This window comes from Haliotis rubra, unplaced genomic scaffold (assembly GCF_003918875.1).
Source record: "Haliotis rubra isolate DU_JTF1 unplaced genomic scaffold, ASM391887v1 Scf2463, whole genome shotgun sequence".
NCBI lineage: Eukaryota > Metazoa > Mollusca > Gastropoda > Lepetellida > Haliotidae > Haliotis > Haliotis rubra.
This window is the reverse complement of record NW_025766518.1, coordinates 5,076-19,287: the sequence shown is the minus strand read 5'-3', so window position 1 is coordinate 19,287 and position 14,212 is coordinate 5,076. Positions and strand designations below refer to the sequence as shown.

The window sequence follows — 14,212 nt, the reverse complement described above, 5'->3', positions numbered from 1 at the left end:
GAGTATGGTCTTACGCCGCGCTAAGCGATATTCCAGCAATATCACGGCGGGGGACACTAGAAATGGGCTTCACCCATTTTGTCAACGTTGGGAATCGAACCCGTGTAGTCGGCGTGACTACGCAACCCCACCGTCCCGCTGGTTGGAAAAGAAAACAAGTTGAACTCCAGGCCAGTGTGAACTTGAATCGGTGAATTTGCTATCGATAATAGCTTTAATAATACATCAGAAAATGTTAGCTGTTAGTTTCACAAATGATTTTTTAATCACTTACAAATCTCTGTTTCACGGGAAACTGGGGAAAGGCTTCGTAAAGAAATTGCCATGTACAGGGTTTCCGTCAGTGAGTAAGTTCAGCAATACCAAGGCAGGGACAACAGAAATTGGCTTTACATGTTGAACCCACGTGGTCTTCGGCGTGACGAGCGAACGCTTAAATTACCACTATAGGTTAACTAAACCCATCTCCCTTGTCGCAGTGACTATGCGTTCTGAACTGCAAATACATATACGTACTGCATGACATTCTCCACGGTGAGTCTAGTTTTAAGTCCTGAGTATAAGCCACCAATGTAGTTAATCAATTCCAAATAAAAAATCCTTTCATTGAAGCGAGTATAATATGCTTTATTCAAATAAAACCCAAATAATTTTACAGCATCATTGTTTAAGTGTTTTGCGTTAATAATTATATAACACACATCTACAACGTCCTCGGGGAGATCAGACGTTCCTGATACGTTTCATATCTTTTGAGGAATTGGCTTATGTCGCAGTTGTCCACAAACACACTACTTTCAACATTAATTATACTTGCTTTCATAAATATGAAATTCGAAACAACAACTACTAAAACATTTGAGTTTGAATTAAGGCGAGATCATGTTCATGATGTCTTTAGCGCCATTTAGAAGTTGTTATGGATGACTGTTAGCGCCATACAGGATATTTTATGGATTTATGCTTCTTTATTCTTTCCCACGCAATGTTTCGGGATCATTACAGATACCTTTATCAGGTGAAGTGACAGTTGACACTATGACGTGTCCATAAAATATCTTGGAGATCAATATATGGTCCAAGATACGTTCCCGGCAAACCCATCTAATCGTTTGTTCCGGATTTTAAGTAACCGGAAGTTATCTGACCAAATCAACAAACGACGCCGCGAAAGCGGGCTGCTCGGTGTGAAAAATTACACTGGACCACTGGTAATGAACCCCTTATCGTTGGTATGAAAGATTAAACCCCGATTCCATAAACCTTCTTTAGCTTTTCTCATACTACTGCTACGACTAATTTAGGAACAGGGACGATGTTCGGATATTCAACGTGTGTTCTGAACACAAATTTTATACACTGTGTTTTACAGGAACTCTGGCCTCGATCGGCAAATAATATCAATGAAAATTGCGGTGTTTTCAATAGCACTATTGTCCAAGATGTCTGCAAATAGTTCGTTATTTTGCAGGCAAATTTTGTGAAGCCATGGTTCATCGGGCCCAGCCAGTATATATTGGTGGTGATCGGAAAGAAAGTCACAGGAAAAAAGTCACAATAACAGGCCTACCATACAAACGGTGAACAAATCATCAAAACTAAACTCATATACACCAAAACAAAACAAAAATCACGAAAATAGGAAAATAAAGTTCCCAAACTGCAAGAATATCCTCTAAAACCAAAACAATACATCTGTAATGGAAGACTAATCGTTTGAAATGGAAACAAAACTCACGTATCAGCTACACGAGCGCACGAGAACAGTCGCCAAGCGTACAAAACGGCATTCATAGTATCCCAACACGGCAGTCATAGCATCCCGAAACAGCATACAAATCGCCAAAGATTGCGGCGAGGGGAGACGAATAGGCTTTGGTATCCTTGTGTATTCGGTTTTCGGTCATGTAAGGTTTGTCGACCAACGTAACATAAAGTGCATGAATAAATTGACAATAAACAAACCTACCTCATTTGTTTGTTATTTATTTATGATATTCAAATATCTGACGGATTAACCTCGTGTTTCACCCGCACAGCAGGCCTCATAGTTCGGTACACAAAGATCGTTAATGCGGAAGTGACGTCATCTGTTTTCGTTCACTTCATAGGTTCTCCGTAAAACAGAAATCTAATAGCAGTATTCGTGCTATGCTGATATTTTTATAATATAAAGTTGCTAAACATCCAGTCGAAAAAGAATATTTGTAATAGTTCCAATAATAATTATTAGAAACTATGGTCGTAATAATTTCATATCAAAGTTATTCATGATAAGACTTTGCTAGTTACATCACATGTCCAGGCATGTTTCACTCCTCCGGTTCGCGCTGACAAGTGCACCAAAACTCATCAGAAGATCTCACTACACATACGGGGTGCATTGCAGAGGTGGACCCAGTGACAGCATGCAGGATGAGTACACTGGGCCCACGACACAGAAATAGTCATTGCAGTTTGAAAATTAAATGAGTATTTTGGAAAATCGTAATAAGAGATGACCCTATCCAGTTTCCATATATTTTTTTTTTTACGAAGGCAACGCCACGTGATATGTCATGTGATAATGATACATCATACCATAAACAAACAGACGACGCTATGCTGAAAAAGTGGAGCTGACGATATTTTAGATATAGCATTTTGATTACATGAAAATTTATGCATTAGTAAACTCCGTTCTAAAACGTAACATTTACATGTGTTTGCAATCATGTACCTTACTAAATTTCACACTAAGCATTTTGTTAGTCAGAGCTGAAGCAGTCGACCTCCTGCTAAAAATAACCTGTCTTGTGACATAATATGTTGCTAATAACCGCGAGAAATGAACACGCAAACGGCCGACTGAAAACAAATGTTGAACGAAAACAGATGACTCGGGGATACATAATGGCTTTCGTCACTATGAGTCTAATCTTGAAAATTTGATAATGGGATGTTGCGCATAAACCCCCTATTGTAGTAAGCTTCAAACCCTATGTCCATACTGCTCAGTGTCAGGCTTGCAATTCTGCACAATGTGGTCCCTCGTTCGACTGAATAGGATTTCTTGTCAACAATGACATGAGAAATCCTAAATGGCAATAACTGTTACAGTTAGTTGTGAGAAAACATCTATTTATACTGCCATGATTCCCTTCCGCTGCGTTATATAAAAAACATGATCAGTGGCAGTGAACGGGCTGGACACATCGATGAATAGCTAATTAAGTATCATGGTTAATTTTGTTTCATTAATTTAACAAACGGCAGAATAATTTTATTAAAAGCGCTAAAATATGGTGATAACTGTTCGGTAGCCAGTTGGTTTGAAAGTTGGTCAGAGTAATAAGAAGTTTGTTTACATAGTGATTGGATGGGGCCACCGGATCATTTTCTGTCATTGTTTATGGATCTTTGCAGATAATTTCATTTGGTCATTGATGCTATTTAAAATACAAACAATCACTTCAAATCATACATATTGTCATATTGTAAAACGTTTCCGGGTGTGAGTCACGCAGTTGCTTTAGGCAGGATCCAGTAAGTCGCCTCTTACGACAAGCATGGGTTGCTGAACCCATCAATTCTAGCGTGGAACTTTCAAGGTTCAACCCTAAGGACATAGAAAATGGATACATGTAACGTTTTCCTTCCATTTCAGACAATATGAGAAGATAAAATAATTTTTCGCGCAGAACATGATGCTAATGCAAAGAACATGCAGAAAAGGTTTCAGGATTCTTGGTCAAATGCCCTGGAATGTGCTCTTACGGCATTGGCACACAGATATCTAAACTGGCACATATATTTCGCTCCTATTGCGTCAACACACAGAGTACATGATTTAGACTACTGGGTGTCAGAGTTGGTTAGATGTTGATGTGGGTTTATGTTCTGGTAATATTTCGTTTTTGTATTTCAGACAATTCATCAAGTATGGCAACACATGCATTGTAGTGCATGAACCTGCCAGCAGCAAGCCAACATGGGGATCCGGGGACTGTTGTCGTACTGTCGAGAAGACATCTCTGCATGTGCTGACACCATCGACCTGGTCGAGGTCGCACGGCACAGGGATGGAATTACAATTCTTGTCGACTTTTTCTCCTTTGAACACCTCATCCTGGAACAATTCTGGCGTGGTCTCTCAGACATGTGTCACAACCCTTACCTCCAGTTTGATGGGGGTGAATACCAGACCCTTGACTCCTACCTGTCAAAGTTCATAAATGATTTAAAAAGTTTAGGAATTGAACTTGTGTTCTATGTGGATGGTGCCAAGGGAAGTTCATATGAGGGAACTAAGCAGAAGCTTGAAACGTGGAAGCATCGGCACATGCAGAACGTTCAGAACCTGAGAGAGATCATGGACATGTGTCGGGGGTGTTTCCTGTTGAGCAGCTTCACCGTGAGGCTCGTATGCTGCCTGTGCTGTTAGAGATCCAGTTTACAAATACCCTGAAAGCTTGTGGGTGTACTTGTACACCAGCTGCCTTTCAGGAGAGGCAGATTACATCATTGCACAAGAATTAGAGACAAATCCAAAGGCTGTGGCTGTCCTGAGCAATGATACAGATTTCTTAGTGTTTCGGAAGGGGGCGATGATTTCGAATGAGATGTTTGACGTACATGGTGACCTTCAACTTGGTAGGCCGATGGCTCTGCCAGAAAAACCTCTCAGACTTGTATGTCATGTTTTAAAGGCAGAAAAGGTTGCACGGAGCCTTGGGGTGAGTGAATCAGTGTGATATGTGTATTACTATTAGTAAATGAATTGTATTGCAATATATTGTGATCAAGGTATCCCTTATTGTGATACGTATTGCAATATATTGGAAACTTAAGCCTTCGACTGAAGGTGACACTAATTGTACATGTCAATCCTATTTTCTACATTATAAGCCCTAAAAATATATGTTATGGTTCTGATAACAGCAATCACAAACTTAGGTTGCATAGTCAGGGATGCTATTTTCTTTTTTATACAATTTTTATTGTTACAGTATGCCGGAAGGGCGGTGGGGTAGCCTAGTGGTTAAAGCGTTGGCTCGTCACGCCGAAAACCCGGGTTCGAATCCCCACATGGTCACAATGTGTGAAGCTTATTTCTGGTGTCCCCCGCCGTGATGTTGCTGGAATATTGCTAAAAGCGGTGTAAAACCAAATTCAGTCAGTCAATCAGTCAGTCAGTCAGTATGCCGAAAAACTTCTGTTGTGAATGAAAGTGTAGATTTTAATTTAAATTATACCATGATAAATTCACATATATGTGTCTTTACCCAATATACTGGTTCTCAGAAACAATATTACAATACATATCGTTTGAAAAGCGTATTGCATTTTACCAGTAATACATTGCAGTTCTAGTATTTGTTGTAATTGTACAAGCAAAACTATAATTGAAACAATTCCTCTTGCCGTTCAAAGACCTTAATTCAGACTCTGTAGACAAGTATAGCTGTAAGGAATATAGTAACTATGGTGACATGGGGATGAGAGATGAGAATGTAGCGATGGTCACCATTAAATATGACTGTCTCAAGAGGAGGGATATAATAAAAATGATGTGTTTGAGAAGCTCGTACAAAGGGGACATATCACTGTAAAATGTTACTTAGATTTTATAGGAAAATAGTAGTATATTCAGGTGGTTGGTTTATATCAAACCTCTGGATTCCCACAAACCCAGACCACTTGCTGAAGTCACAGACTGCAAATATACCATGTTCTCAAATCCTTGATTGAATTCAGGTGAATCTGATGCAAAGTGACCCCTCGTCAGTCATCAGCAATAGCAAATACATTTTGTTACTCACAGAAACTCAACCATGAGTCATTGATGACATAGCCTGTATTTTCATTGTATGTTACTGACATTGACATATCTGGATTTCTTCATGAAACTACTGGTTTACCACCCAATACATTGATAGTCAAGTTTTTATATATTTTTTTTAAACTGTTATTTTGAATAACACATAGTGCCATTACGTTTGGTGAACTGTGAAGTTTACAGATGATGCCGCACTCGCTGGATTTATAAGGCATGCGGAGAATGATTATCGCCTGAAATCACACAATTTCTTGATTGGTGTACAATCAATTTCCTTAAATTAAATGTTAAGAAAACAAAAGATATGGTAATTGATTTTCGGAAAAGTAAAAGTGAGCTGTTGCCAATTGCCATTGATAACGAAACCATGGATAGAGTTGAGGAATATAACTTTTTATAAGTATCTTGGCACAGTCATAGATTCTAAACTCACCTAGAACAGTAATATTGATTACATATACAAGAAAGGACTAAAGCGGCTATACTTCTTACGTCGTCTTCGTTATTTTAAGATCGACACAACCATATTGTCGTTATTTTATAAATCTTTTATACAAAGTATTTTAGTTTTCAACGTACATTGCTGGTATGGCGGTCTGTCTGTTCAAAATTGATGTAAACTTTCCAAAATTGTTAAAACAGCGAGTAAAATTTCTGGACTTAACAAGCAAGATATCGGCACTATTAACAAGCAGCAAATTGAAAAAAAGTATGTAAAATTTTAGATGACAGCACTCATGTCCTATTTCCTGAATTTCAACTTCTTCCTTCTGGCCAACGACTGCGCACGCCAATATTCAGAACAAACAGGGCTCGAAATTCTTTCATCCCAGCATACATCAGTGTTTTAAATGAATTATTATAATGTTTTGTAAATCATCTTATAATACTTTATCAATTGTTTCAAACTGTCATATCAATATACTTTTAGTGCAACTGTTCCTTAGCAAAATTTTTAATGTCGCCACTATTGCTCTAAATCTTAAATATATTAGTATTTATTCATCATTTATCTTTGCCTCATATATTGGCTGTTATTGCTAGGTATTTTAGTAATATATGACATATGTATGGGTGTTTTAATGTATATGTGTCTTTTGTTGTTTTGTATGTGTCTTCTATCTATCTATCTATCTATCTATCTATCTATCTATCGTTGTTTTGTATGTGTCTTCTATCTATCTATCTATCTATCTATCTATCTATCAAGAAGCTTAGTCTGACCTCAGGGGTGGAAATAACCCATTGCCCGACGTCGGACTCCGAGTCCAGTGTTTTTTCTGTCGGGCAAGCAAATTTGTATATCACACTGTACTGTACCGGTGTCCAGTTGACTTTCCAATGTTAATTATGTTGTTTATTTAAAAAATCAGCAAGAAAACGGTCGGTATACTGGAAAAAATATCAGGGCAAGTGACTTTACATGTGCCACTATACCGGAGTACACTATCAATTTTAAAGTTATTTCCACCCCTGGACCTTTTTCGTGTGTATTTTCAGTTGACAGAACATGCTCAGATTGTGGAACTGAGCATCGTTGCGGGCAATGACTACACCGGACCATTCATGCAGATACTATTTCACTCGCTTGGTATCGAAGGTCGTCGAAGTATTCAGAAGCTGGCCTCACTGGTGAGGAAGTACAATAATGTGGAGAACCATCCTGCAATCCTCCGCCATATGGTATGTTGAACACCTTGAAAATGTGTTGAAAACCATTAGTCATATATTTGCATGTATCATGTGTTGGAACTCATGGATCTTATATGGAATATTTGATATCATTATCACGCTTTAATCGAACCCCGCGCCGTGTTCACACCCAATCGAGTTTGTCCACGGTGATTGAATTAATTAGGGTCCAGGCGCTTCAGTTAGTACCGCGGAGCGCCCCTCAGTCTCGCGTACAAGAGACGATAGGCCGTCCTCGCGTACACGTTATTGGATCTTATATGGAATATTTGATATCATCATCACGCTTTAATCACCCCGCGCCGTGTTCACACCCAATCGAGTTTGTCCACGGTGATTGAATTGAATTAGGGTCAAGCGCTTCCAGTTAGTACCGCGGAGGCCTCTCGTCTCGCGTACAAGAGACGATAGGCCGTCTCGTGTACACGTTGCGTCTCTGACTGATCATGTATCGTACATGGTATGTTGGATATAATGTATCATATATGGTATGTTATGTTGGATATCATGTATCATATATGGTATGTTATGTTGTATATCATGTTTCATATATGGTATGTTATGTTGGATATCATGTTTCATATATGGTATATTATGTTGATATCATGTATCATATATGGTACGTTGTATATCATGTATCATATATGGTATGTTATGTTGTATATCATGTTTCATGTATGGTATATTATGTTGATATGTTTCATATATGGTATGTTGGATATCATGTATCATATATGGTATGTTGGATATCATGTATCATATATTGTATGTTATGTTGTATATCATGTTTCATATGTGGTATGTTATGTTGGATATCATGTATCTTATATGGTATGTTGGAAATCATGCATCATATATGGTATGTTATATGGGATATCATGTATCATATATGGTATGGTATGTTATGTTGGATATGTTTCATAGGTGGTATGTTGTTGTATATCATGTTTCATATATAGGGGTATGTTATGTTGGATATCATGTATCTTATATGGTATGTTGGAAATCATGCATCATATATGGTATGTTATATGGGATATCATGTATCATATATGGTATGGTATGTTATGTTGGATATGTTTCATAGGTGGTATGTTGTTGTATATCATGTTTCATATATGGGGTATGTTATGTTGGATATCATGTATCTTATATGGTATGTTGGAAATCATGCATCATATTTGGTATGTTATATGGGATACCATGTATCATATATGGTATGTTATGTTGGATATGTTTCATAGGTGGTATGTTGGTGTATATCATGTTTTTCATATGTGGTATGTTATGTTGGATATCACGTATCTTATATGGTATGTTATGTTGGAAATCATGTATCATATATGGTATGTTATGTTGGATATCATGTATCATATATGGTATGTTATGTTGGATATCATGTATCATATATGGTATGTTATGTTGGAAATCATTTATCATATATGGCAGTCCATATATTATGTAGCTTGTTGGCATCTAATCATACTATGTTGGCATCCATGATTCTTGTTGACATCCATGAATCATGTGGTATGTTGACATCCATGAATCATGTTGGCCTTATATTATAGAGCATGTTTGCATCCATATATCATTTAGTATCATATTATGTTGGCACCCATGAATCATGTTGGCATCCATGTATTATAGAGAATGTTGGCATCCTTGAATCATGCGAAGTAATGTTGGCATCATACATCATGTAGAATGTCGTCATCCAAGAACCATGGATGTTATTTTTACTCTGCCAATAAAACAATTCTGTTGAGACATTATGTAACATTGACATTGACAGACCTCCACGCCATCAAATTTGTTTCACGATCGAGCAAAGTCAATGAAACTTATGATTGCCATGGTTACACTTACAGCGAAGAGATCATCAGTTCGCAGCTGCCATAACTCACACCCGCAACTTCTATATGCTGACTTGCCCCGCGGAAAACCACAGTACACAGGGCTTCATCTACAACCTGCTGTGTGAAGGCATAGAACATGGGTCCTTCTCCCCACATGTCCTTGGTTTCCATAATGGCTTGTACTGGCGCCGCATCTTTGTGGAAGAGGTGGCTCACGGACATCCATCCTCTGAAATGGCTTTAATTGGCCTGAGGATGTACATCTATCGGATTGTTCTACCAACCAACAGACATCAGGTTACAGAACATGGTCGATCAGACCACAGGAACTACGAATACACGAGGGTAGGTGATTGTCAATGAGATGCCTTTGATTTGGAGAATGTGAGATGAATGTGTGGCCCATAATCTTAGGTGCTGCAATATGCTGTGAAAGTTGCTTCCCTTTGGGTGCCAGAAACCTATGATTATGGATGTTTAATCCTTGATTATTGATTTTAAATTCCAGATTAGCCCTCATTATTTTTCAAGGTTTGTCAGCAAAAAGCTCTGCTAATAGTTTTCCCCAGAGTGGTGAATGACAAAGAACTTTCTCCCAAAATCAAGTGGATGTGCTATGATTGATCAAAAATTGCAAAGAGGCAGCATTGGTCATATTGTCATTCTCTCTGTCATTATCAGCAGCAGTTTGTGCAGTTAATGTGTGTACACCGTTATTGACCTAATCAGATATACATTCACAGGTAAATATGACTGCTGGTAGTCATGAGCAAATGGCTATTTCTTGAAATTCATAAACGACCCGTGAAGGTCCGGGTTAGAATATTGATCTTCAGTAACCCATGCTTGTCGTAAGAGGCGACTAACGGGATCGGGTGGTCAGGCTCGCTGACTGGGTTGACATATTTGTCATCGGTTTCCAATTGCGCAGATCGATGCTCATGCTGTTGATCACTGGATTGTCTGGTCCAGACTCGATTATTTACAGACCGCCGCCATAAAGCTGGAAAATTGCTGAGTGTGGTGTAAAACTAAACTCACTCACTCACTGAAATTCATAAACATAGTAGCACATGTGCAGGTATCTCTGTCAGTTAATGATCACAATAACTTGTGATTCTATGTCAAGTGGTGAGGAATAAAACATCAGAACAGCCTGTTGTGTAAAAGGTCAACAAAGTAATTACAGTGTGCTTATGTAAATTAGCGAACAAGATGCCTGCAATATTTGACCATTACATTTTGGGCAAATCTGTTGCCCAACTAACATATGAATCAATTTAATCTTTTTGATGAGAGTTGCTTTAGTTGCAGAAGGTCCAAATGTATGTTTTACATGTTGTGTTTGTATCTCATCAATTATAGTCATTAATGAATGGGTGACACCTTGTGAGATGTCGGAGACATGATATTATAAGTTGTTCACTGGTCATCATGCGTGATTCAATGTTAATCGAGATAAAGAATCACTACTATGAAGTACAAAATAAGTTCGGCATTCCTAGCAGGTTACATCAGAGTTTTACACAGACTTTGAAGATGGGAGTCATGGTGACTCACAATGTCTATTTTGGGCGTCATTTTCAATATTTGGGAGTCATGAAAATTTAATATTTCTTTGTGTTTATAAATCAAAAGCAAGAGTTTGGCAAAATATTTTATTGTTTTATGTTGTATTGTCATTTTGTATAACTAGTTACTAATATAAGTTGTATGCTTCTCTCGAGGGTAATACAGTCTGATGTACGTCTTTTTGTAGCAGTGTCACCCGAGCCAGTAGCAAGGATTACTGTCTCCTCTGAGTTCTTTGGAACAATCTGACAGCTCTGTCAAAGTCAAACTATCGTCGAAAACTATCATTGTTTGCTTATCAAACTGATTTTATTGAACTGAATTCTGAGGGTCACCCATAAAACTTGCGTCACGCTTGACTCTTATAATATCGTGTGTGAGTCTTTTTACAAAATTGTTTGCATCAAATACGCAGGAATCATGCGTCATGTAAAACCCTGTTACATAGAAACTGTTACTCGCTTGTAAGCGGGGTGCATTGAAAATAATAGAAGAGCGCTCAGCCAATCAGAAAATGACATTTATGTGTGAGGCAAGATAATTATGCTCTTTCCTTCAGATCAATGCAACAGAAAACAGGATGATTCCTTCAATCAACAACATAAAACCACAGGAAATATTCAAAAATCTGAGGCTCTTTGATCACATTATGTCCCATCAGGAACCCCAGGGTGAGTACCCAATGGTACATGGTACTGTACATTTAACGCCATGGCCAGACTTTCATTTTCATAAATGGGCATCATTCATATTACTTGATTGGCAGTGGGGTAGCCTGGTCGTTTTAAGTGTTTCCTTGTCACACTGAACACCCTAGGTTTGAATCCACATTGATAAAATGTGTGAAGTCCTTTCAGGTGTTTCCCGCCATGAAATTGGAATATTCAGAGGTACAGATAAGCTGCGTATCTGCGTAAATTACGCAAACATTAATTTTATGTGAAAACTCAATTCATATTAAGTCTGTTGTGTACAAGTACGCTTGAATTTTTTAAATACTCAATAATACGCAGGGGTGGAAATAACCCATTGCCCGACGTCCGAGTCCAGTGTTTTTTTCTGTCGGGCATTCAAATTTGAATATCACACTGTACCGGTGTCCAGTTGACTTTTCAATGTTAATAATGCTGTTTATTTAAAAAATCAACAAGAAAACGATCGGTATGGTGGAAAAATAATCAGGTCAAGTGAATTTACACGTGCCACTGTACCGGAGTACACTAGCAATTTTAAAGTTATTTCCACCCTGAATACTTAATTTGATCTTACATGTGTACACAAAAAGTGTCAAATCTTAACTTACTGAGGATAGATAAAGTAACTGAAAGTATATTGAGAGCTTCTATTGCAGCACATGAACTTTGGCAACGTGCAGTCTTTCTTATCGATTCTCATATCACTGTCAAAATATAATAACAAACACGTAAACCCAATATTTAAACTTTATTATGTTTTTACAATTAATGGAAAATGGCAAAATACCCAATTGCATTTTAAGAGTGAGGTGGGTACAATTTATGTGGTTACGCAAAGGAAAAATTTGGATACCCAATTGAGATGAACACCAGTGAAAAATGACTCAAAAGTTATCTGTAGCTCTGAATCTTCACCCTCTCATTTTTACTTTCCCCAGTTCTACATTCCAGGAAGATTGTTTTGACTTTTCGGGAAGAGCTGTTACATCTGAAAAGCAAGTCTCTGTGAAAGTAGTTGAAATTTCAACTCAATTTTAGGATTCAACATTTGTGACTAAAATGTTTCACATATGCATCAAGATAATCAGCTAAGACACTAAACAAACTTTTAAGAAGTTTTCGTCATTAAGGCCAAGGTTAAGAAGTAATGATGTTGTTGATCACTGTATTGTCTGGTCCAGACTCGATTATTTACAGACCGTCGCCACATTGCTGGAATATTGCTGAGTGCGGCATTAAACAACAATCAAACAAAACTAGAAGTAACGTTTCATCCTGGAAGTGGATGGTTATAGGAAATACATTCTGTAATTTGAAACAGCAGTGAAGGGTTGATTCTGTTTCTGCAAGTATATGCAAATACTCTATTCCAGCCTTCCCAAAGACCTGGTTTGATCGATATGGAAGAAAAAATGGTTTCATATGTTACGTCCTACGTTATTTCCTTCTCCAAAACTGGGACTACAACCTGCGCATATCCGAAAAAGAGTTCCTGGCTTTGGTTGCCATAGCATTCGGCAAGACAAATGAAACATGGTACCAAGGACTCGGTCTGAGGCCTACTCCAAGATGTGTTACTGTTGGCAACTGGTTCCAGGTAATGTATACAGTGTTGTATTGTTGTACAGGGAATTATGTGTATCCTCATGACCTTGACGTATTTGTCATGTTTGTGTCGCCACCTGTTCTGGCTAATCAGCCATTCAGCTTGTAAGATCATTTTGTGACAAAGTATTTTAAAAAATGAAAACACAATATGTTACTCTCAAAAACTAAAATGCAATAAAGACTAGTGGATTCCCCACCAACTAAAATATGAGTTAGTCTTGCAGAACTGAGCAGAGGGTTTGAGAATGAGAGTTACCTCCCCTTGATGTATGTACAGTCGAGCACCGTTGTGTCGAACTCTGATAACTCGATATCTTGGTTGTCTCGATATAACATCTCGGTCCCGGCAGAATCCTTCATGATTTATCATTATTCAAGCTCTTTTAACTCGATACGAATGTCTCGATATTTCGGATATCTCGATATAATTTCATGGTCCCAACAAGCAAATTTACCCTTTTAACTCGATATTTACAAAGCAACTCGATATTCACCTACCTTTCATGGGCAAGTATCCCTCTGAACTGAGGTTGTTTCCACACGTTTACACACGGTGCGGCATGAATCAAAGGGATGCGGTAGTGTAAACTAATTAGGGTTAATTGAGTTGAAGGTGTCACTTGTTTGTTATTTAATTAGGATTAATTAAGAAGGAATTAATTAGGAAGTACTCACTGTTACGACTAAACACCACTGATAACGTATTATAGTTTCGAATCAAAACACACTTCTGAGAATCCAGTGAGGGTTTTGTGTAATCGCAATTGAGAATGACAGATGCGTTCACAAGATTTGTGGAATGAAGAGATGGAGGGCGAGATAAGGTACCAATCAAGATGGACACTGTAACATGAGGTTATTGTGTGTGACTGCGATCCCTGTGAGAAAAATGTATATGCAAATATATGTACAGCGAAATCTACTTATTTTCCTTATCCTGACTCATGCTATTTGTCTTGTCTTAGTGA

General features: G+C 38.0%; 2 protein-coding genes across 4 annotated transcripts; both read left to right on the top strand.

Moving 5' to 3' along the window:
* Positions 1-1,153: 1,153 nt before the first annotated feature.
* LOC124279114 lies at positions 1,154-4,458 on the top strand. 3 transcript variants are annotated; one of them, XM_046714902.1, is made up of 2 exons: positions 1,154-1,211; positions 3,908-4,458. In XM_046714902.1, the coding sequence occupies exon 2, from the start codon at positions 3,971-3,973 to the stop codon at positions 4,421-4,423; it is 453 nt and encodes a 150-aa protein (XP_046570858.1). In that variant the 5' UTR covers positions 1,154-1,211; positions 3,908-3,970; the 3' UTR covers positions 4,424-4,458. The 3 variants fall into 3 exon arrangements, with proteins under 3 accessions (XP_046570858.1, XP_046570857.1, XP_046570859.1); XM_046714901.1 differs by having other exon boundaries at positions 1,161-1,232; XM_046714903.1 differs by lacking the exon at positions 1,154-1,211 and adding an exon at positions 1,472-1,580.
* Positions 4,459-4,486: 28 nt separating this feature from the next.
* Positions 4,487-13,526, top strand: LOC124279113. Its single transcript, XM_046714900.1, has 5 exons — positions 4,487-4,715; positions 7,319-7,501; positions 9,382-9,714; positions 11,501-11,612; positions 13,010-13,526. Exons 1-5 carry the CDS (start codon positions 4,587-4,589, stop codon positions 13,348-13,350), a joined length of 1,098 nt encoding a protein of 365 aa, XP_046570856.1. The 5' UTR covers positions 4,487-4,586; the 3' UTR covers positions 13,351-13,526.
* The last annotated feature ends 686 nt before the right edge of the window (positions 13,527-14,212 follow it).

What these genes read in the sequence shown, in the direction of transcription:
- LOC124279113 (XM_046714900.1), top strand. Translation starts at nt 4,587, where the DNA reads ATGATTTCGAATGAGATGTTTGACGTACATGGTGACCTTCAACTTGGT. An exon ending in AGGTTGCACGGAGCCTTGGG is followed by an intron (nt 4,716 to 7,318) that starts GTGAGTGAATCA and finishes GTGTATTTTCAG; the next exon opens with TTGACAGAACATGCTCAGAT. An exon ending in GTCCCATCAGGAACCCCAGG is followed by an intron (nt 11,613 to 13,009) that starts GTGAGTACCCAA and finishes ACTCTATTCCAG; the next exon opens with CCTTCCCAAAGACCTGGTTT.
- LOC124279114 (XM_046714902.1), top strand. Translation starts at nt 3,971, where the DNA reads ATGGGGATCCGGGGACTGTTGTCGTACTGTCGAGAAGACATCTCTGCA.